Below are 25,066 nucleotides of genomic sequence, written 5' to 3'. Positions count from 1 at the left end.
GATATATTAAAATCGGAGTTCTCGGGATTTTCTTGTTCACTATCTACTGTTTCTCTAGGATTCGAACTATCGGCAACAAAAAGGAGAGGTGCATACGCGAACCACGATGAGACATAGGTTTCATCAGCACCCGAAACAGATTTTCTTTTAAGAGACTTTTGGCGCTCTTTCGAAAAATAAGAACGCAAGTTTTTAATTTTGATTTTTACGGCGGATACATCAATGTTGAATTCATTACCGATACGCTCCAACGCATCATTTCGTTTAATTTTGTTGCAATAATCGATATGATTTGCGTCCCATAAAAGTTTTGCCGCTTTATATGATTCAATAAATTTTAATGTTTGATTTTCATCCATTATTATGACTAACACACTCAATATAAACGAAAAAATCAAAATTATATAAATCAAAATACTGAAATAAAAAAATAATTACAGAAGTCGCAATCAAATCGCACGAAAAATCCACTGGGCTTGGAAACACGTGCTTTGTCGCATGCTGAACAAAACTTTTCTCCGTTCAACTCGATAGACGCATGCGTTATTGAATGCGCTTCGTTCGTCATCGCATGCTCTATGACGCATGCGCTTATCGCAAGTAAAAACGCACTAGTGTGGACATACCTTATTGTAGTTCGGCATTGATGTATTGTTATCGTTTGTTGGAATTTTAACGGGAATCCCGCTATTAACGTCACCACTACGGCCTATCTAGCGATTTGTTTGTTTTGGTGATTCAAAAATGTTACAACAACTAAATATTTAAATCTACAAAATGCACGAGACAGATTAAAAGATGTTTATTTTTTCATAAATTAATTGAGAAATAATTACGAAGATATTGTAAATAATGCCAAGTCATTGTGTTTGAGATGGAGCTTACCAGTTACATATACTGAACCTCGAAAAAACATTGCAACAATTTATGCGAAAAAACATTTTGATGAAGTCGATAAAGATAGGTGGTTAAGAGGAAGTTTTCACATAGGCTTTTTATTATATTTCAATTTTGAAGTGAGTTATGAGTATTTTAAGATATACAAGCAATTCACCGTTTTAAAAATACTCTGCTTCAAAATTGAAATATAATAAAATGCCTCTGTGAAAGCCTAAATAATAATGTTACCTTTAATTCTTATAAGAGGTCAATTTACTATAAGTTGTAAACTAACGGAGCTAAATTGGAACTGCTGAGCATAAAATTTTCCATGTTACGCACTTGAAAGACGAAGACAACACATGCGGGTGTGGCGTCCTCTTAACTATAACAACAGAAAACTTTAAAATTAAAGTATTTTATCTTTTTATAGATACTGTTTTAATGCAACTTAATATTCGTTTTAAAGCAATGGACAATGTATGTACTACATTTGACTTTCTTAATCCAATCAATCTCTTATGTTTAAGTGAAGATAATATTGTAAAGGAGTCATATGATTTTATTCAAACGTATAAAGATGACATTAGTTCGGATTTTACTGATCAGATTTTATCATTAAAAGAATTAATAAAATATAAAAATTTAAAAACTATAAATGAAATGGCCAATTTTATAGTAATTTATAGTTTATACATCACACATTATTAAAATAAATACAATAAAAATAATAATTAGATTTTAACATGCACTTATTTAAAAATGTTTTTATAAAATATTTTTAAAAAACTTTATTATTATTTGAAATTACAAGGTTTCTAACATAAACTAGATCGTAATTTACTTAACGAAAATATTGATATTTAAAAAAATTGTAAAAAATCAGCCTTTTGACTTAAATAAGTGTTTTTACCATATAGATTTGTCTGACAATCGGATTTACATATTGAATATTTCGAAAAAAATTTTACCAATTTTTAAGTTTTTTTTTTCAGTATTAAAAAATAAAAAATAAAAAATGTATTCTAAAAATGTAGCGCAAGTGTTAATGAATTTAAAAGAAATTAAAAAAAAATATTGATTAGAACAAAAGTTATTTAATTTGTCAGATCTTTGTGGGACACCCTGTATATTTTAAAAGTATAAAAAGTAAAGTTTATTTTATTATATATATTTTTAATTTATTTAATCTTCGATTATTATTTATGAATACTTTTGTGTTTTCTGAGTTAATACCTACCTATTTATTAGTTAGGTATTTATTATAATTCAAAAACATACAATTTCACTATCATTTTGTATTTTTTATACAGACATAAAAATAATGAAAATACCTACGATTTAGTCGCTTGTAGCCTATGGGTACAAAATATGTGAGTTCGACACGAAAACAGCAATATTATTTTAGTTCGTCGGTAAAGTTGATTATAGTGGTTATGTTATTCACATATCCATATATGATATATATTATGAAAATGAATGTTTATCTCTGGTGTGTGTGTGCTAAGGGATTTAAAGCTACTATTTTAATAATAATATATTATTAATAATTACTATTGAGTTGTGTCATTTTTAATGGGCAACGAAGTGCACGAGATCAGTTAGTATCTATATATTTGAATCTCAAAAAATATGAAATTAAAGGTTTTTTGAAAAATCATTATTGATCTTTGTATTTTTGAAAGCAGAAAATCTTCAGTATCGACTTTTTGATAAAATAAAAATTGTATCCACTGGAGATTACAACAAAAATCAGTTTTACCTCAGTGAAAAAAGTTTGTCCTGCTACTAATTACTTAAAAAAAAATTTAAATACTTTAAAATTAAGTACTGATGCCGCGTGGCTTTGCCGAAAATACGTCCACACACACGCGGCATAGGCGAGCGGTACAAGCCGCGCGGCTTTCCTTTGATGTAGAGCGCCTACTAGGCCGCGGCCGATCGGAAATTATGCCGCACGGCATACGCGACCGTGTCGCGCGGCAAAAGCTGCTCCGTCTGGACGCGCCTTAAGGTTTGGAAATATTTCATAAAAACCCATAATATCCCAGATGAAGCACTGAAATGTAAAATATGTTAGCATTCTTAAGGCGCGTCCAGACGGAGTTGCTTTTGACGCGCGGCTTGGCCGCTCGGCCTCCGTCGGCCCTGTGCCGCGCGGCAAATACCCGTCCACACGGTGCGGAATTTATTTCCCGATTATCTTCCAGTAGACAATAATTTGTATACTTAAAAATAAGTACTGATACCGCGCGGCTTTGCCGAAAATACGTCCACACACACGCGGCATAGGCGAGAGGCACAAGCCGCGCGGCTTTCCTTTGATGTAGACCGCCTACTAGGCCGATCGGAAATTATGCCGCGTGGAAATACAGAATTAAATTAATTTGATATTTTACATAAAGTTGTGGCTATAGTGACTAATGGAGGGAGAAATATAAATGCTGCTGTTAGGCTTATGAACATACAACATACTCCCTGTACATCACATAAATTAAATTTAGTTGTGAGAAATGCTTTAAGTTTAACAGATGATGGTTTAAATGTAGATGAAAATATTGAACATAATGATGATGACAGTTCTGATAGTCGACTAAAAGAAATTTTGAAAAAGTGTTGTAATATAGTTGGATTTTTTAAACGCAGCGAAGTAGGTAATAGAAAACTAGTTGAAAAACAACAACAAATAGGTCTACAAAATATTTTGAAACTCAAACAAGATGTATGTACGAGGTTGAGGTGGAACAGTGCACTAGTAATGATGGAAAGGTTATTACAATTAAAAGAACCTATTACAATTGTAATAATAACATTTAAAAAAGTATCACCAAATCTATCATCTGATGAATGGGATGTAGTGGAGGATTGCATTCCATTGCTAAAACCATTTCACAGCATTACTATGGAACTGTCAGCTGAAGAATATCCTACGATTTCCAAAGTTATACCACTTATAAGAGGTAATATTTCTAACGAATAAAATATTTTTTATTGAAGTACATTTATTTTATAGGATTACAGATTGCATTAACTAATAAAGCTCCCTCAATAAAAAAATATTAGATCACGTTTTCAAGGAATAGAAAAACAATCATTGGTTCGCGATACTCTAAAGCAAGTATCGAGTATCTGGTATCGCGATACTCTAAAGCCAAGTATCTAGTGTCTTGTATCGCGATAATCCAAAGCAAAGTATCTTGTATCTAGTATCTTGATACTGCTTTTTGTGTATCTTGCCCAATCCTGCTTATAAGTCGATTGATAAAGTAATATCTGAACCAGGAGATCTTTCTCAGACACTGGAAAATGGACCATAGCAACCTAAATTGGTATGTTTCCCCAAAACAAAGTATGGTAATCAGATGAGACATTTCTTTCTATATTTGTATAAAATATATAACTGGATTGAGTATAGTATCATCAACGACTCTATTTTCTGTTTTCCGTGTCGATTTGTTTTTAAAGAATAATAGAGAAAAATCTATTTTTGTGAATGAAGGTTACATTACTTAATGAAAGAAGTGATAGAGCAGCTGAGTCAAAATAAGGATTACTTAATTTGAAAGATTTCAACTTCATCTTTAATTTAGTTAATTATCAATCACTATTCCAGTATCCAGTGCAGCATGTGAAAGGACTTTTTCTTAAGCAATTAAAAGCCTTCGTGCTCCTCCCATTGAATTCTCATGAAAAACTACGTCAAATAGCTTAAAACTTGTAACGTCAAACCCAAACTCGTATAGAACGGTAATCATTTACCTCAAAGAAAAAATGTAAACTTTTATACATATCAAATTCATGAGGACAAACCTTACCGTGTAGTTGTAAGAAATCTTCATCCCTCAACTTCAATCGAATATATCAAAGAAGAATTAGGCAACTGTGGTTTCTCAGCTCGGAACATAACTAATGTTCTTCATTATCAATCAAAAAACTCCTTACCTCTATTCTTTGTAGACCTCGAACCAGCTATCAACAACAAAAACATCTTTGAACTAAAATTCCTCTGTTACACCAATATCAAAGTAGAAGCTCCTAAAATAAAAAAACAAATTCCTCAATGTATGAACTGCCAAGACTACAGACATATGCGCCACTACTGCAATAACATACCCAGTTGCGTTCGTTGTGGCGATCAACAATCCTCAGTCAGCTGCACAAAAAGCAAGGATCTTCCAGCGAAATGTGTGCTTTGTTTTGGCGACCACCCAGTGAACTATAGAGGTTGCCCATCACTCAAGATCATTCAAAATCACCGAAACCGTCACTCTTCTCAAGCAAATAAAAATCTTCTCAACAGAAACATCAGATACCAAGTTTTAGAACCACTGAATACTGTTTGTAACATTATTCTATATATGTTTTAGTATTAATGTATTTAGCTGTAAAATAATTAAATATATTGTAAACTGATACGTGTGTGATAACAGGCAAGTAAGACTCCCTTTCCATACGACTGGTCTAAGGAATTTGCTGAATATACCCTTTTGAACGGACGACCATGCGGAGACTCGCACACGTAGCAGTCAGTCTTTGAGTAACGCATTGCCATTACAGACCATTTTCAGAGTATTCATTTTAAAACATTATAACAAATAAATAAAGAATATAATTTTGAGCCAAAGTAATTTCGTCTCGTTATTTTTTATTTATTACGGAGTCGCTAAGTGCACATTCATAACACAAGAAAATAATAATATTGTACAATCTCACCCAAATCATAACATTACCTCAGAAAATCAGAAAACACCCTCTCCTAACCTATCTTACGTTCAAGCAACTAAAAAAAAAACACAAATACACCAAAAAACAAACCCCATTTAGATACTGCAACCCAACTAACTGATCACAATTACTCCTATTGTTTCACTTCTTACAAAAGTAATTGACTAAGTCCTAGATAAAAAATGACTTCAGACTCAACCAATCGTTCCTCCTTATCAATATTCCTTTGGAATGCCAATGGATTAAAACGGCATAGTAACGAACTATTCTACCTTACCTACAATAAAAATATTGATATAGCCTTCATTACTGAGATGCATCTATCAAAATCTGAAATAAAATTTCAATGGCTATACAACTATTAGAGTGGACCATCCCAACGGCACATTCCACGGGGGTTCTGCAATAATAATAAAATCCTCACTTTTTATAATCAAATGCAAAATATCAATAAATCATACCTACAAGCAACGAATATCAAAATAAAAATAAATCATTTAAACGTTACAATCTCATCAGCTTATTTTCCTCCAGGCCAAAAAATCTCAGAACACAAATTGCAATCATTTTTCTAAAGCTTTGGTAGCTCCTTTATAATAGGAGGTGATTTCAATGCAAAACATACCCAATAGGGTAGTAGATACACTAACACAAGACGTAGATTATTTTACTCTTCAATACAAAAAAATAAACTGTCCTTTATTCCCCCGGACGAACCGACTTATTGGCCTACTGATGAAAACAGATCACCCGATATCCTCGATTTTTTCATAACACAAATTCCAACTGGTTTAAAATACCATTTAAAAAACCTAAATGACCTATAAAGTTACCACTCTCCCTTATAGTTAATCTTATTTGGCCATCTCGTCTCCTCTGATAGACAGTCCCTTTCATAAGGACTCCTAAATTGGAAACTATTTCAACAACAATCACACGAGTCACTGTCTCTCAATTTCCACTAATATATACAATTCAGTTTTTTATTCTTCCTTCTGGACTTCTTATTTTAATATAAACGTCGATTTGAATATTTTTTAAAACATCTATAAATTGAAATATATTTGGGTGAGCCGAATAAAATATAGAATTGAAGGGTGAATGGAAAGATTCACATGCGTTTGTAGTTCTTATTGTACTAGACTTAAATTCAGACCATAATCTTGGAGGGAACATTGCGTCAGGGCGAATATATTTTTTAATAAATATTCTGTGAATTTGTGTACAATAGTAGTGAACTATAGTTCATCATCTGCTGAATACTTATTGTAAAACAATTTGCTACTTCGTTCGATGGTAAGAACGGAAGTCCGAAAAAAATCATAGTATAAGTACTATACGGTTTTAGAAAAACATAAACCTAGGAGTTTAAAAGAAAATTTTTAAAAAAGTTAATATTTTTCGAGATAATTAGTGTACCCAAATGGATCACCATCATGTATACCTCTAACTTGAAAAAAAAATTCGATTTGTTCCAATATAATCCTGCCGAGAAATTCAGTGTTCCATAAACTGGGCGAACACACATGGTAAATTAGCCAAGCTAAGTCTAGCTTAAAAAAAAATAGATTTTTTTAGTGCAATTCAAAATAGCAGTATATTTTAGATATCTACATGACACATTCACAGAAAGTTTCTCGTATATTGGCAGTTTATAAACACTATACAATTTCCAAAATATTTTGACTAATTTTAAGTTATTTGTATAAAGGCGTAAGAACATTTCAATTTTCATTAATTTTTTTTTTAAATTATTGTCGATAAAAAACTTTTTGGTTTGTAAATGTTGAAAATGTTGTAAAACGGTTTTCATAGGCTGTCGTTAATAAGAATTAGAAAAATCGAGCATGAATTTACAATATTTATTTTAAGTAACTGAAGTTAAAATGTTGATATGATTTGTCAAGATCACGAAAATTTGATAGTTATTATTTTTAAATTGAATTAATCAATCACCCGAATTCACCTAGTAAGATTGTCTTATTATATTTTAATTAAAAAAAATAAATTGAAAATGTATAGAACATTATAATAACACAAATGACAGAACTACAAACTACAGAAGCCATAAAAAAGGAATGATATACATCGAAAATCTCGGTGGAGTACGATTGCGCGCGTTTTACCTTTTTGTGCATACGATTGCGCGCGGTTCCGGAATAACAAAGAACATGCTTTTGACTGTTCAAAAGCGTACGATTGGGTGTGAAATTGGATGTGACGTTGCCATCTTATTATTAGAATTTAAAATTATTATTATTATTAAAAATATTTGTTTTTTGTCGTTTATGTTGTTATTGTATTTATTTCTAATGACACTATAAACGTGTCATATTGTGTCAATTAATCAGTCAAAAATAATACAAAAAGTTACAAATAGTACAAATAGTTACAAAAAATAACAGCTACTTTATATTCACACTCAGTCTACCTAAAAAGTTCGGATATTTACCATGCACCTATAATCTGTATATTCGGCAACGTTGCTTAAAAGCAAAAATAATTTAGCACGCGCAATCGTACACCTAAAAGGTATCGTTGATAAGGACCGCGCGCAATCGTATTGCAGCCGAAAATCTTACCACGGAATAAGGACCAAGTCAGTAGTCACAGATTATCAATTATAAATACCAAGAAACAATTTTTGTGACATGTTAAAAATATAAAAGTACACCATTATAATAGTATTTATTTTGCGACTAAGACAATTTTTTTGAATTAAAATCCATAATACATCTCACAGTAATTTGAGATTATCATATATTGTGGTGTTTACTGCTTAAAAAACCACGGTCGTTTGGTGTATTCTGGGCGTTGATTCGTAGTCGTAATGCCGCCAACTTTTTATTGACACTGTCCATCCACTGGTTATGGGTTCCAGTCGTGAATGGTGCTGGTTCAATGGCCACGACCTCAGACGAGTTGAATATATTACCACCGCGGTTCACGCCGACCGCCGGCAAGTTGTATGAATTTTCGCTGTTTATTGCGACCGCAACAGAACCTAACCTCCTAACCGCAGCTGATGGTTTCCACTTTTCTGGTAAAACTTTAATAAACAGCCCTGTGTCGGCATTAGAGTTTTTCTCGTAATCCACCGTCACTATAATGTAGAATTAAACAAACGTCGGGGTGACAAAAATACTCTGTTAAACAGGGATGCACATCATTGGGCGGTATGAATAGATCCTTTTTTCAATATTTATGTTATGACCTATATTAGTATATAAGTATTATTGAGTACCTACTTGAGTTCTTAACGTAATTTAACTTATACTTTAATTTAAGGTGGATGGAGCGTGATATGTTTTAAGGAGTAATATTTAGGCATTTCATCTAGAATTATATTTTATCTGTGTTTCTGTGTGAGAAATAAATTAATGTTAGCGTATTTAATTCTTAAAATTAAATACTTAGTCCGGTCAAAATAAATATTTAACTTCGGAATAATTCGCATAGAGCTGAAAATTGGTACACACCTTAAGTACCTCATCCTAAATAAAATCTAAAAAGTCCCCATCGATCCTATTGCTGCTAATTTTTTTATTCAAGGTCAAAGGTCACAAAAATTGGTTTAAAATAGCTTGGACAAAATTCGTAGATCAAGTAATTGTCTAAAAAAATTGTCCTTACACTTTTTTTTACCTAAAAGTAATAATTCATGATAAATCTTTCGGTCTACACTTAGTCGGAGGGGTTGCGGCGCGCGAAGTGACTCTTGTCCGCGATCAGAGTTACTCAGAAATTCAGCACACAATAAAGTACGCATCCAGCACTTTTTTACTTATAAGTAATAATTCATCAATTATCGTGATTTAAAAAATTAATCAATTTTAATTTATCTTCATGATATTACCCATATTTTTTTTTTGTGCCATCTTTAAAGTACTTTGTTGCAACATATTTTTGGTAGTATCTTATAAAGAGGTATTCTACGATTTTATTTTTAATGTTTTTTTAATATTGATAGAAAAAAATAATTGACAGTAAATAATTATTAAACTTAAACTATTTGTTATAAACTAAGTACAATAGGTAATAGACAAATATATTTGATTTTTAAAATTGTCTTATAATAATTAATAATAATCTTTAAATTCTTCTTCGACAATATTAATTTGTTCCTCTTCACTTTCTTCGAAGTTCAGCTACAAGAGAACGTAGCTGAACTTCGATAGGTTGCTCTGCGAAAGGAGATAAATCAAACACTTCTTCGTTGACGGATTCTTCATAATCTGTTGAATTTGATTCGAAATTAGAGCATGACTGACCTTGACAACTACTTCATACTCGTACTATTGAACAGAACAAGCCAACTTTTTTGCAGCTGCAATTGTAGTTACATCCTTTTTTGCAGTTACAAAAAATTGTGTTCAGAAGTCTTTCTGGAGCAGGAGGAAGAATAGTTTGGATTGGCTCCAGACCATCATCTTAATAAAAAATAATACCCTCCCCATTCTTCAGGGTTAAGTTCATTACCTAGCCATACTTGAAGTTGATAGTAGACACGGTATAAATGTTGACAAGCAGCGGCAGTTGTTGGAGGAAGACACGATAAATTTACTCTTCTATTACTCCGTGTATTTTTTACAAAACTTAAATATCTTAACCTGTCTATAGAGTCAATTTTTTTGGAGCTCCATGTATAGCAAGAATAAAACGAATTCCATTAATAAGAATTATGTCTGAAGAAGAGTCGGTGTTTTTAAATACTTTTGCGCAATCAACTAGATCATGACTTTTTTCAAATAATTTTAACACTTTTGTTTTACCTCTTTGGTAAAATGCTGACGTAGTATCATAGCCAGTTATTCAAGTTATTGCGTGTAATAATAAGATGTGATCTTTACATTTTGGATATAAATTTAAACTTTGTGATGAATACATTTTTGTTGGTGTCTGGGCTTTACCGGGTTTTAAAAAGTACTATTCGTTGAAGTTCGTGCAGTTAGTATTATAAGCAAATCGATATCTTCACCTACAACAATAGTTGTATTTGTGTTGAACTATTCTAAAGCAGTTTCTATTATTAGAACATTGGCATCATTATTAGCTTGCTTCACAAAAATATTAGCAGTTGTTAATTTTTCAGACAGCATTGCAATGAAGCGAGACTTGTTATGGATATTAGCAAGAAATTGCTATTGGTTTGTAGGAACAGTCATAAATTTATCAAAAAGAACATCAGAACATGGATTTATTTTAGTATTACGACGATTTTTCTATGCAGCTTTGATGTTATTTTTATAATCAGTATGGCCATCAAATATTATAATTATGTTATAACCAAAATGTCTATGTAAGTAATGTATGTGTTTCTCGAAGATGGCATCGAATGTTTCATCTCAATCCAATACGAAATGATGTAAAATATATTCTCCATCAATGATATAGGTAGTATTTGTGTTATCTATTTCAATATTAACACATTTAAAACAATCATAAATGGATGATTTTTGTGTTTTGCGCATACCAATTGCATCGAAGAGTGATAAGGGATAAGGTGCTAATTCATATTCGAAAAATGTTGGTTAGGTGGTAACGATAAGATACTATATAGAATATAGATAGGTACTTAATACTGCACGATGCATTAGACGGTATAGTGGTGTTTATTTTTAACTATTTAATATAATACGGATATCGGTACAACACTTTAGTATAAACTGTTACATTGAGAATCATATTATTTGTATTTTCATGTGTGAGTAACACAAACGATTACTATTATATATATATATATATCAAATACGAGTATTCATAGTTTTTGAAATCATAATATATTGGGTGCGTATTTTATTGTGTGCTGAATTTCTGAGTAACTCTGATCGCGGACAAGAGTCACTTCGCGTCAATTACTTAATGTTAATTAGTTCCAATCCACTCACATTTCAAAATAATTTGACCCTCACTAGAGATATTACTACTACACAGGGTGGATTTCCCATTAGTCACTGTAAGAAGCTGCCTTGGGTGGCAAATTTTGTAGTGCATTATCAAAAAACATCAAATGTATAAAAAAAAAATGGAAAATTAATTACTTCATATTTACAAAAATAATTAATAATGTGCGTATTTTTATATTTTTTTACATCTTATTATGGTATACGGCATACCTATCAATTGTGGTTCATTATAATTTGTAGTCATTAATCGTTATAAATATGGTATTTAAAACAGTTTTTGACAATACTATATTAATAACATGTTGGTATAATTCGACCAGAACTCACGTCGCCTAAATTTTAAGTATAGATTAATTAAGATATTAATGTTAAACATCTGTTATATTGCATGCCTTTTAATTTGTATTATAAAAACAAAGTTTTTATCATAAAAAAAATTGTAAATTGTAGTGTTTTACTTAATGTTCCTAACAATGGTTAAAGTTTTGTTTTATTATTGATGGTTTAAAATTATCACTGTAGGTTTTTATTAAAATTTAGTGGACATCCATTGACATTTTTTCAAAGCAGGTTAAATAAATAAAGGCGAAAAAATAGTCTAAAAATTAAAAAGGATGTTCACTTCTATTGTTTATAATATATTTAATATTTATAGTAGATATTTTGGATGGGGTATTGTAACTTGTTCACCTATTTTAGGGGCAGCACATTGTTGGTGCCTATAATAGCCGCGAAAAGGATAAAACCAACTCTGCCACTACAGCAGTGTTATATAATATACCAATGCACTATCATGTGATCAGTTTTCTCGTTTACGCCAAACACATGCTCATTTTGTTTATTGTTATGGCCATAGCGCATAATTGGTATTTATTTTTATACATGCTAAGTAGGGAAAAAATAATTTATGTTATAAAGCCATTTAGTGTGGTATTGCTCATAAATCATTATAATATAATATAATAAATTAATAAATCATAATCTGCTCTTTTAAAAAAAATTTTTTTTTTTGATGAATTAATTAAAACATAAGACCGATGGTTAATTATAATATTAGAAATCATTGAAAAATCTTAAGATAGAACAGTAAGTTATGATGATATTTTGTGTTTTTATATTAAGGACCATAAATAAAATATACAAAATAAAATATATACTCTTATTCGATACAATAAAATATGTTCAAAACATATTTTACTTATACTTTACTGAAGGAATAAAGTATATATTAAATCAAGAATAACAGAAATTACAAAAATTTGTATTAATTTAAATATTTTAAATAAATTAAGGTACCCAATCATTGCACGATGTATAAAATTAAATACCTTTCACGATGTCACTAAGGAGCATAGGCGCCAAGTTGGCAATAATGCTTGTCGAAGGATTAAGTCCGGGAATTGAATTGATCTCGATCAAATAAGGAATAAAGTTTTCAGTGATCAAGAAATCGGCTCCAAATAATTGAAAAGATTTGTCACGGTAAAACGAGGTATCCGTAGTAGCTTTCAACACGGCGTAAACACTTTCGGCCATTCCGGGAAATATCAATTCATCCCATACGTATTCTTGTCCAATTTTTCTGAAAAATAAGACATAAGACTTAAGTTTTATGAAAATATCTACATATCTGCACAAATATACTATAAATTACATTTATTTTATAGTACATATATATCGTTTTAATAGAAATTTAGTTATTCTTAACATACTGGCGATTGCTATGAATTCTAAGGAACATTTTATTGGAAACTTAAGGGGACGCAACATGTATTTTATCTACTTCTTACAAATGAACAACTTCATAGTAGAATTTCCAAAATTCCTCAACGAAAGAACTTATCTGTATTGTAGCGATTTTATGATTTTATAGTACCAAACAACATTTTTTAATAATTAAATTTAAAAAAAAACTTAGTATCTCAAAATTACATTGGTACTACAGTTTCAATTATTTACAATTTATACATAACTATCACTAGTAAAAGTCAATTAATATTATATAAGTGTAATAATCATGATTAAGAAATATTAGTTTATTTCGATTGTATTAAGTATAAGGTTCATTCAATTGTAAGAGCCATTAGAGTTTGTAACAAAATATTTCAATTATTTATTCTACAATATCCACCAGAATCATTAATAGTATGGTTGTTTATTTAAAAATATTTTTTTAATTACTCATCAGTTTACGATATACCTCACCTAGACCAACACAAATATTAACTGAGTTAGGTAAATTAATATTTATTGAATAAGTACTTAATAATGTATAATAACTAATGAAGTAATGAGTAATGGTGTCAGACAAGTTGTGTTCTCTCCAATAACTTTTTTTCTAACTAATCTAATTTCAACTTTAAAATAAGTTAGTATTTATATTTACCTTTTTGATTATTTCTTGTACGCAAAGTAAAAATATATAATGTACTATTTGAATTAGTGTAAAAAACAGTTAAAAAAAAATTAAAATTCTAAAAAATGTAAAATTCCTAACAGGTTTTATTATTATTAAATATTTGTATTTTTTAAGTTTTCAGTATTCATTATAATTATATTAAAATGCAAGAACTATTAATAAGTATACCTATATATTGTTTTTATAATTTCATAGTTTTGATTTTGTATTGTTTTTATTATAATAATAATTTAATAAGATAAAATAAGTATATAATTTGTATTTAAATGATAAAGTTGTCAATAAAGTAATCATTTTATCTTTTATATTTTATGTCTTTATATTGTATTTATAAGAAATTATAATATAATTAATAAAGTGAGCTAAAAATATTATCTACATTATTTGTTTTTAATTTATTAGTTTATAGACCATTTTAAAAATGTATTTTTAGTGATACCTACCTTCCTACTGAAAATTAAATTTGAATCAGTAATAATATATTTGTATAGTAATTTAATATAATATAATGGTATAGATATGCATGCTAAATGTGGGGGGTGGCATGTTGGTCGGTATTGTAACTTATGGTAAACCCTCCTCCCTCCAATCATCCATCGAATACTTCTGCATAATATCATTGAGTAACAGTATTTGAGTAATAGATATATAGAGCAGCGGTTCCCAACCTGTGCACTGCGAGCTCATCAAACGGGCGCGGCGGCTCATCCGAGAATTAAAAAAAAATTATTAAATTATATATTAAAAATTGATTATAGTTGAAAAGACAAAAAATTATTTTACGTACAAAATTACTTAGAATACTATCTGTATATCCAATATTAGATATAGTGTTTCTAATATGTGTCGAATAATTCAATTAGGTATAGATAAAAACATTGCCAAACTTTCCAAAAATAAGCAGCCTCAAATATCTCATTAATTATTAGTTTTTCACTATTAAAACAGATTTTTTTTTTAAATTTAAACAGTAAAATTATAATTTATTAATAATATGTTCAATAAAATTATTTAAATCAGTTATGAATGAAAACTAGTGTTTATTTTTATCACGTTTCTCGTGATGTTCACAGAAGCGCACCTAATAAAATTTGTACAAAAAATAGGACACTGCCTGCTAAAAAGGTTGGGAACAATGGGAACCGCTGGTATAGATAATTATTCTATGCTGCATTTGAAAAATTGCATTGTTGTATTGATAATTAGTTTATCCATAGCTATAAATATCATATTATCATAACTACAGTAAAATATACTGTTAATTTGACAAGCATTTTGTATGTTATAGTAACAAGATGATTGTCAAACAAATAGGAATTATTGTCAATATAACCAGAATTATTTTTAATTATCATCCCATCATAATTACAATTTCACATAATATGTTGGTTTGACAAGAATCTTGTCAGCTAAATAGCAACAAGATAATTGTCAAACCAACCCTAGTTATTTTTAATACGATCAGAATTTTTTTTTCAGTGCATCGATATGCACAACGCACGTACATAGGTACAATAAGTACGTAGATAAATTCAGATTATTTTATTTTAAATGTACTCTTAAAATTAAGTATTACTGAATCAGATATTTCGTGAAACATCAAAACATACATAAACATGGTGCTCATTAAAAATTTGTTAGTTAATTTATATCTTACTAGCTGAACCCGTGCACTTCGTAGCCCGTTAAAAATCCTATCTCTTTTATTTTTATGGTCCATACTTCATATTGTGTGTTAAATTAATTTCATGTGATGATGCTAGCAGTATATTTTTATACATAATGATAGATAGTGGTTAAAATATATTATAATCTTACAACGATATTCAATTTCGTATATCATTATGTAATTTTCTTCGTTTTTTCAATTTAATGTTGACAATTTAAATATTGAATTCAATGATATTTAGGCATAAAACTTTGTAACTTAGCATATCTTCTGCCCATATGTCTAATAAAATTCTGTACTAAATTTTGTCGCAATCGGTCCAACTGTTTAAGAATGTATATAGGACTAACAGGTAAAAACATATAACCATCACTAATAACACAGAACAATTAATAACCGCTTATAATAACCGTCATTAAAGAAACCATTAGTAGTATGTATTTGTATGTTCACAGCCACCTTTTACACGGTAAAAAAAATTGTTCAAGCGGAAATGTTCCACTCCGAGAACACCGATTTACCGCGTAACACAATACGGTGATTACACAAAATTTTCCATCTATTTGCCCATTGCACAAAAATATTTACCGCATCAACTATTTTTTTATTAGACTTTCAGTTTTTTTTTTAATTTTTATAAAAAAAGTTTATTAAATAATATGTGTTCTTTACTTGAAATATTATTTTTATAAAATTTAGCGATATTTGATTGAAAAATAAAAAAAAACAGAAAATCTAATAAAAAAATAGTTGATGCGATAAATATTTTTGTGCAAGCGGCAAATAGACGGGCAATTTTGTGTTATCACCGTATTATGTTACGCGGTAAATAGGTGTTCTCGGAGTGGAACATTTCCGCTTGAACAATTTTTTTACCGCGTAAAAGCTGGCTGTGAACATACAAATACATACTACTACCATTTATAAATAAACAAAAATGTCCATTCTAAAAATAAGTCCAGCTGCTCTCGAGAGCACTTGTTTGTTTAAATGGTTGCCTTTGACTACCAAAACATATTAATATTATTTATTTTATTTTTTACTGGGCAGATGGCGCCACTTTAATTTCATCACACACTCATCATATTTGTCTAACCCGATAACTTTCTCAAATTTTTCATCCGTAAGAACCTTCTCTTGGAAATTACGACCCAAACAAAAAAAGAGTGAGCGAAATCGGTTCAGCCATTCTCAATTGATGAATTGTTATACATTTTTGTCTTCATTTTTATATATATAGATTTTAAAAAAAAAACTATTAAATTAGTAATAATAAATAATATATAATTATATAACAATGGTATTTTACCTGTTTACTGTCTTATTAATAGAAAAAAAATGCAGTTACCTATTTAACTAGTTAAGTAAAATTTGGATCGTTATATCTTACGTGAAAATAAGTTTGTGAACTGCTGATGTAGATATAACAAAGGTCATAAGGTGATCCATCCCTAATACCCTCCCTCGCGTGAATACCCTCATGAGTACTAAGTAGGTACATGATATAGATTAAAAAATGTATACCAAAAATCAGGATAATCTTTATAACTTAGATACGACGTATTGTTTTAAATAGTCCTATGAGTAGTTTTCGATTAAAATTTCAGCAAACTCTTAAATCTGTGTAGTAAATTATTTTATACAATGTATACCTCAAATGATCTTGAAGTTCTCTATAGTCCCACATGCACTCATCGGGCACTTGTGGATTCCTAATTTTTCGATATTTCATTTGCAGTCTGACATTGCTGAGATGGATAGATTCATGCATGTTTTGCATGGAAAAATTATTGGCACAAAATCGGACGTAGCCCTCTCTGTAAATAAAAATTAATTATTTAAATTGTTGTTTAATAAACGATGTATATGTTGCTATTATAATGATCCAACTATTACAAATGATAATAGATATAGATATACCTAATAAAGGTTAGATTTCACGGAAAATACGTCAATAAATAAGATATCGTATAAATATAATCGTTGATATTGTCGATATTTTTAATCAACAGTGGTACGCAAGTGGTTGATAATATACTTAAGTGGTATGCGAAAAAACAAGTTTGAGAACCACTGGTATAGATTATAATATACATTTACTTACAGTCAATACTCATAAGATGTTTAGAAGCATAGGCGGAGCCAGCCTTCACATATTCAGGGGGTGTGAATATTTTTGCCCCCCTCAAAAAATAAAAAATAAATACTTTACTTTATTATATTCATAATATTACATCAGAATAATAATGATATACAAAGCCAAATCGCAATATCATACGACGTTTGAACTCCACTCAAATTTGTTTGTGCGTTAAGGGGGTGCCACCGCATACGCTGCACACCCCTGGAACCGCCTATGCTTAGAAGTTAGAATACGACGTGTTTAAACTGTATATTTGGATACTAACTTGTACATCCACACAACTACTGGACTCATATTGGTCACTAAAAACCATTGTCTCAAATCAATTTTACATGTATAGACCAAAAGTGGTCTTTCTGAAAATAATAATGATATTGTTGGCTTTGAAGTCTTTACTTTGAAATAGGTACCACATATTATTTTTACCTATATATTTCTGTAAAATATAATTATTCCTCAAAAAGCCTGACTCAGTAATTTTTCGTTTTATTGCATGCAAATCTCTAGACAGCATAATACCGTGACCAGAACAATTTGAAGAGGGTTTTATGATCCATGTATTAGTAATCCCATCTATATAATGTTGAGGACAATAGTTTTTTACGTTTTCAAGTAAATATTTGCATTTTGCATAAACATCTAGCTAAAGCATAAAACAAATTCAAATAATTAAAACATCAGAAATCACGATTCCTCTCACACATAGTTTGAAATAATGGCGTATAGGTACACATGGTAGATATAAATACAGTTTTTATAGTGTACCCATACACCTACGCAGTTTTGATGATTTTTTTTAATACTTAAAAAAAAAATGTATAGAACAAGGCTAATGTCTTGTTATCAGCTATCCAAGCTTTGTAATCGGATGGAGCACTTCTTCGATTTTAGGTAAGTTATATTTCAGTAATAAATAATGAAATAACAAATATTGTCAATATTAAATACTTACATAGGTACTTCAGAAGTTGTAATGTTAGCTTGTTAAAATATTAATTTAATTTAATTAAAGGTTTTATAAAGTCAAACTTCTTTAAATTGTTTAAAGTGAAACCACAAAAAAAAACTTAAAATTTGGTTAGGCTTTAAGGTTCTTATTTTTCATGTATGAACCACGATTCTCTAGGCGAAGTTCCCCCTTATAGAGCCCATAAAAAAGTCATTTTGATGAAAAATTAATTTTCATGGAATTGTATTAATTCAATATGAGTTTCCGTATAAATTAACACACAATATTGATGTAGTTAAATAGCCTTTATCCAAAACGCCGTTTGGTGTACCTAATCATAATTTCATAAATGAAAAATGCATATAAAATACTGTTCTTATAGAATATGAGATTAAGTATATTTGGTTTAAAAATGAAAAAAAAAACGTATTAAGTTAACATATAATGTTTTTGATTACCATTATTTAGAACAACGGATTTTAATAGTCATGCTTTCGAACAATATATTTAATAAATATGATAATATTTTTTTATTTATTTGGTACAGTTTAAAAATAATATTATTAAAAATATAATATTTGAAGATATTATAGAATATTTATGGAAATAGAAATCATAAATATATAAGTAAAGGATTTTAAAAACGTAGTTTAAGTAAATATAGTATAGGTGATATAATTTTTAATTTTATAAAATTTGTTTTTATTTTGTTTGTGTTATTTTTATTTTTATTTATTTTTTATAATTAATGAGTATTCATTATTCTGATCGTTATTTTATAAGAAATAATTTTAAGTCTAACAAGATAACATTAGATCCGGTATACCTTAGCGTTTGTAGGTGAACCTCAGTTCTTTTTATTAAGACCTAAAGGTAACGGAGAAAAGATAGTCGTTTGGAAAAAACCTCTCATTTTGACTTAGTTATGACTAATAACTAATAACATATAAACTTAGATTTACTTCTAATTCATATGTATACTCATGATCAAATTGGGCATTGCTATCGATAATCAATTTTGTGTAATAAATCATAAATTCGTTCCATACTTCTTTTTGACTATTAAACATCCACATGTCTATTTCTTTACTACCAGTTATCTGTTTATTCAAAAATTTTGATACACTTCGTTTCACAAAATCTATAATTGTGTATGGTATCTGATGAGTAAAAAAAAAATGATATTATTTTTGTACAGCTAGGTACTATTAAATCGAAACTATTACATTTCCATTTGCATTGAAAATTCTTTTATTGTTCTCAATTGATTTTACAATAATCTTCAGCGTACTTACTAACGCTGTTGTAATGTAATCTTCCACAAACGCATCACTGTCTGCTTCGGATCGAATATAATGACATCTCGGAAACATCAAATTTGTCACAGCATTTTTGTAAGATTCCAAACATTGTGCCAAACCATTCTATATGGTAATCTAATGATTAATTAATCACCTTGGTAATGCGCATAAGCGTTATGGAGCGTTATACATGTTCAACTATAATACAAACCTAATCAATTTACATTAGCTGTATCATAAGTGTGTTAAAATAATTACATCTCATAATTAACGACTAGCGATAAACGATATATGAAATTAAGCATTTTATTCACTGTAAACAAAAGTGGTTGGTTAATATTTTGGGTATATTTACTAGATTTCTTTAAAAATGTGTATTAATAATTCATTACACCTAACGAAATGTAGACCCTCAACAATTTCAACCACTTGTTCACATCGAATATAATGAAAATAAAATATATTTTATCAATATAATTATCCATTTAAAAAAAAAAAAAGTTGATAGTGTTGTATAGTCCTGGACGTTTAAATGAAACAACAGAACGATCTATTAACGAGAAAGAATTAATTTATTTGGAAATTATGATAGTTATAATCATAGGTAGTAAAAAGTATAGTTTGATATAAAGATATTTTTAATTGTGTTGGATAAAATTTTAAGGTAGGTATGTGAAGTTTTATTATTTTAAGGGGGTTGGAGCATGACATGTTTTAAGAAGTAATATTTAGGCATTTCATATATCATTTATATTTGTTCTGTGTTTTAGTATGAAATGTAAGTGAATGTTAGTATGTTTAAATCATAAACTTGAGTTATCTAGATACCGGGTACCGATGGATTACATATTATTAATTGCGCTGTCACTTATCAAATACCTGCTAGTTATTACCTTATAATATTAGGAAAATTGTTCTTTTCAATCATGTCCCACTATCCTCTTAACACAAATTTGTAGTTTAATTACTGTCAAGTGGGTCTTAATTTAAAACAAAAAAGTTATGCAAATAGTTTAGGATTAATTTCAGAATAATATCTCATAAGAGATTCATGCCATAAACACGCAATCTGAAAGAACTATCATTCTTAGTTTCATAGTTTATTTCAAGTATACGTGTGGATCGAAGATGAACAATACAGAAAATATTCTCAGTTGAATAGTATTATTTCATTCCTATTTTATACTTATTATTATAGATGAACCAGTCATTTTAAAATAATTTCTTGATAAGTAAGCCAATTTTAATAACTAATATCTAGTTGTAAATAGGTATACGTATATAGGTAGTTATAGGTACTTTAGTACAAAACACGTGTCTTGTCATCTGACTGACAGATGTCAATTCACTTAAATTGGACCAATTAATCAACCGTTTTCTAGTGACGAAAATAAAATCCGATTTTTTATCTTTAAGAATACTCCACGACTGTGCGCTTCTCAGTCGCTCCATGATAGCTTCATTTTCATTGATCGGCGATATCAGTGGAGGCGATTCGATCCAATTTACCATATATGCTAGAAATTTAAATTGTACCCATAACAATTTGTAGGATTAGATATTTAATTGCTCTTCTTATACGTGAATATTGTTGAAATATTTACGTGCTGATTTTAAATAATAAGAATAATTTGTTGGCGGTCTGTACGGATCTCGTTTTTCCACCCAACCACGATTTTTCAGCTCTAGAGAAATTGTTGGAAAATATCCTAGTACCGAAAATATTTTTTGATCCTGAAAATAATAAAAAAAACGATTCATTAACGATACATGTATACTATGTACGTTGATAACATTGGAATTTTAATAATATTACAGTCATGTATCGATTTCATATTCAATGTATTTTAATATTATTCGTATTGTGTAACTATTTCTATTAAAATGTTTAATCTTTTTATCTATTTTAGTTTCTATTGTACCTTTATAGCATTCAACGTCCGACTAGTGACATTGGTCAGCGACTCAAAATCTAATGATGCGTTTAAAGAGGTATAATCTAATAAATTATAGTTACACTCTTTTATCAATGCTTTATGAAGTGCTTGAATATAGTTTTTAGAATTTAGCTGGTATTTGGTATTAAGGCAAATTGTTTTTGAAAGCTCCGGGTTTTCTGATTCATCTTTTACTTCTAGAATTTGATTAGATCCGTTTTGTTTATTATTTGTTATACTGTTGTTTGTGGTTATACATTGTTTTACGTCATTGTCGAGCTCAATACTTGAATTATGATTATAAGTGTTTTCAAGAATTTCGACATTAGCAATTTGATTAGGCATGCTAAGTGCATGGGATTTTGTTTTTTCTTTTGGATTTACTAACGGTTTATTATCATTCCGAGGAATCAACGTCTTTCTTTTACTGGTGTTATTATTAGAATCCATTATGTGTTCTTTCGCCTTTCGTGTAAATAAATAATTTGTGTAAATTTTGAAACTAATATAAAATTTGATTTAATATACTTAATTAGTATATTTGTTATTCAAGATAAAATTACGGCGTTTGTATCTATGGTAATATAGTTATCGCAATTTATATTTTATCATAATATTAGTGTTGGCGCCGGGAACGTATCAATAATAGTCCGTGCGCCCGGTCTTCGTTTACTTCGTACGCTACACACCGACCGACCTATGTATATCAATATTATAATATTATGTGTATATATGTATAACACTTAACAGAAGGTGGACAGGGTCGCAGAGCAAATCTTATGAGTGCTAGTGTGAAGGTGGTGTGTGTAGGTGTGTATGTATGTGTGTGGATACTTAAACTAATAATAAAAATCAGTTGCTGTATTGTACACATATTTAATAATTCACAAATAATATAAAAAATCACAGCAACCAAAGGTTATAAAATTATAGTAATATGGCCCTCTTGGCCCAACATATAAAAATATAATAAATATAAAGGTTGCGGCCCTTCTGGCCCGGCCGAATATAATATATATAAAAATAATATAGTTAGATATCTGAGCAGTAATTCGTGTAATATGACCTACTGGCTCAATAGTATAAATTTATAATACGATATTAACTAATAAGTGGCCCTCCTGGCGCAACAAAGTATAATAAGTGCTGCTATATGAGCTGGTATAAATTATTAAATATAAATAATAGTAATATAAGTAAAAAACTCACAATTTTGTCGGTGCTCGGCTACCCTAACTCTTCCATTTGATCCCGGATGCACCTGCACTATACGAGCTAACTTCCATCTCATCGGTGCGGTATTATCCTCCTTGACTATGACAATATCATTTACCTTTAATGGTTCAACTCCTTATGTCCATTTGCCTCTAGTCTGAAGCTGCGGCAGATACTCTTCGTGCCACCATTTTCAAAAATCTTGAATAAGGAATTGCACGAACCTCCATCGACGTAGTCCATTTGCTTGCTCTTGAGATAAATCTGGTTTCGTATGCCTAAGCATTGGTCCTCCTATAAGGAAGTGGGCTGGAGTCAGTGGTTGCAGGTCATTCGGATCATTGCTCATAGGTGTGAGAGGCCGTGAATTGAGACATGCTTCAATTTGGCATAATAATGTTTGTAGTTCAATAAGTGTTAGCTTGGTTTCCTTCAGAACCTGGGTTAGATTATATTTGGCACTCTTTAATGCGCTTTCCCAAAGCCTTCCAAAATGGGGCGCTGAAGGCGGGTTGAAGCGCCATGTAATACCTTCTTCAACTGAAACACCTTCAATATTTTTGAGATAGGCTGCTAGCTCTCTTTGGGTACCGACGAAATTTGTCCCATTATCACTCCATATTTCTGCTGGTTTTCCTTTACGAGACATAAATCTTCTAAGTGTTGCGGTAAATGAGTTGCTTGTTAGGTCTTCTATCACTTCAGTATGTATAGCCTTGGTGGCTAAACAAATAAAAATCGCTATCCAAGCCTTCATGTTTACTCTTCCACGAACGCCACTTCTTATAATTAAGGGTCCGGCCAAATATACTCCAGTTATGCCGAATGGTCGAGAACACTGTACTCTCTGCTGCGGCAGTGGGGCCATCAATGTCATTTGAAAAGTTGGTTTGGTTCTGGTGCATTGGACACAATGTAGTATTGTTGAACGTGCTGCTAATCTACCCTTAAGTGGCCAGTACAAATTGCGTATCTCTGAAAGCAGAAGCTGTGGTCCGCAGTGAAGCATTTTCTGATGATGAGTTTGGAAAATTAACCTAGTGACTTTATGGTTATATAGCAGCACAACTGGGTGTCTTTTCTCACTTCTTAGATTTGAATTTTGTAAACGACCTCCAACTAAGATTAACCCATCCTTCAGGAGTCTTCAGCGGGCTGTTTCGTTCAATGTCTCTTCCCATGTTCAGCTGTTTCAATTCGACATGAAATGTATCGTTTCGTGCTCTTTTTAAAATTATAACTTCAGCCGATTTGATCTCCTTTAACGTCAGGAAACCTCACAGTTATATTGCTCTCTTGGTTTTGAGATAGTTAGAAAACCGTGATAACCAGGCAACCGCGCGAACAATTGATCGCTAATTCGAATATGTGTTGATAATGTCCATTGATCCCTCGATTGCAACCAAAACCAGTTTGACGGGGCGTTGTTCTGGGAGTTAATCGGATGGTGTTAATTGAATTATTGGATGTGACCATTGAGTTTCAGGCAAGCAGAGATAGAATGGGCCGTTCCACCACATCGTACATCGTGCGAGCTCCTGTGCGTCAATCCCACGAGATATTATATCTGCTGGATTATCCTTGGTGTTTATATATTGCCACTGAGATGCATCTGTTCCTTCTAATATTTGCTCCACCCTATTGGCAACATACGTCTTGAGTCTACTTGATTCACTGTTCAACCAACCAAGAACCACCATAGAATCAGACCAAAGTTTAAAAAGCCTTACGTCTGTTCCCCAAGACTGCGCTATTTTAACAGACAATTGAACGAGTAATAATGCTCCACATAACATGGTCATGAAGTTAGCCTCCCACTTTGGCCGATTCACTTCAAACCGACGCCAATATTTAGCAAATTAATTGCAAATAATTGTAAATTGATTTTTGGAATTTGTAAATCAAGTGCAAAGTCACAAATCA

The 25,066-nt window shown here is 30.4% G+C and overlaps 2 protein-coding genes across 2 annotated transcripts; both read right to left on the bottom strand.

The window, feature by feature from the left end:
- Positions 1-8,360: 8,360 nt before the first annotated feature.
- LOC107169543 (tubulin glycylase 3A-like) lies at positions 8,361-22,378 on the bottom strand. Its single transcript, XM_015519310.2, has 10 exons — positions 21,914-22,378; positions 21,596-21,725; positions 21,291-21,508; positions 19,917-20,114; positions 19,653-19,850; positions 18,168-18,384; positions 18,007-18,097; positions 17,251-17,415; positions 12,839-13,092; positions 8,361-8,707 (listed from the first exon to the last, which is right to left on the bottom strand). Exons 1-10 carry the CDS (start codon positions 22,376-22,378, stop codon positions 8,361-8,363), a joined length of 2,283 nt encoding a protein of 760 aa, XP_015374796.1.
- A 958-nt stretch (positions 22,379-23,336) lies between these two features.
- LOC107169542 (uncharacterized) lies at positions 23,337-24,152 on the bottom strand. Its single transcript, XM_015519309.2, has one exon. It carries the CDS (start codon positions 24,150-24,152, stop codon positions 23,337-23,339), a length of 816 nt encoding a protein of 271 aa, XP_015374795.2.
- Positions 24,153-25,066: the final 914 nt, after the last annotated feature.

Source organism: Diuraphis noxia, unplaced genomic scaffold (assembly GCF_037042655.1).
Source record: "Diuraphis noxia isolate RWA-SAM2 unplaced genomic scaffold, SU_Dnox_SAM2 contig0001, whole genome shotgun sequence".
Taxonomy (NCBI): domain Eukaryota; kingdom Metazoa; phylum Arthropoda; class Insecta; order Hemiptera; family Aphididae; genus Diuraphis; species Diuraphis noxia.
This window is presented reverse-complemented; position numbering and strand designations above follow the sequence as displayed.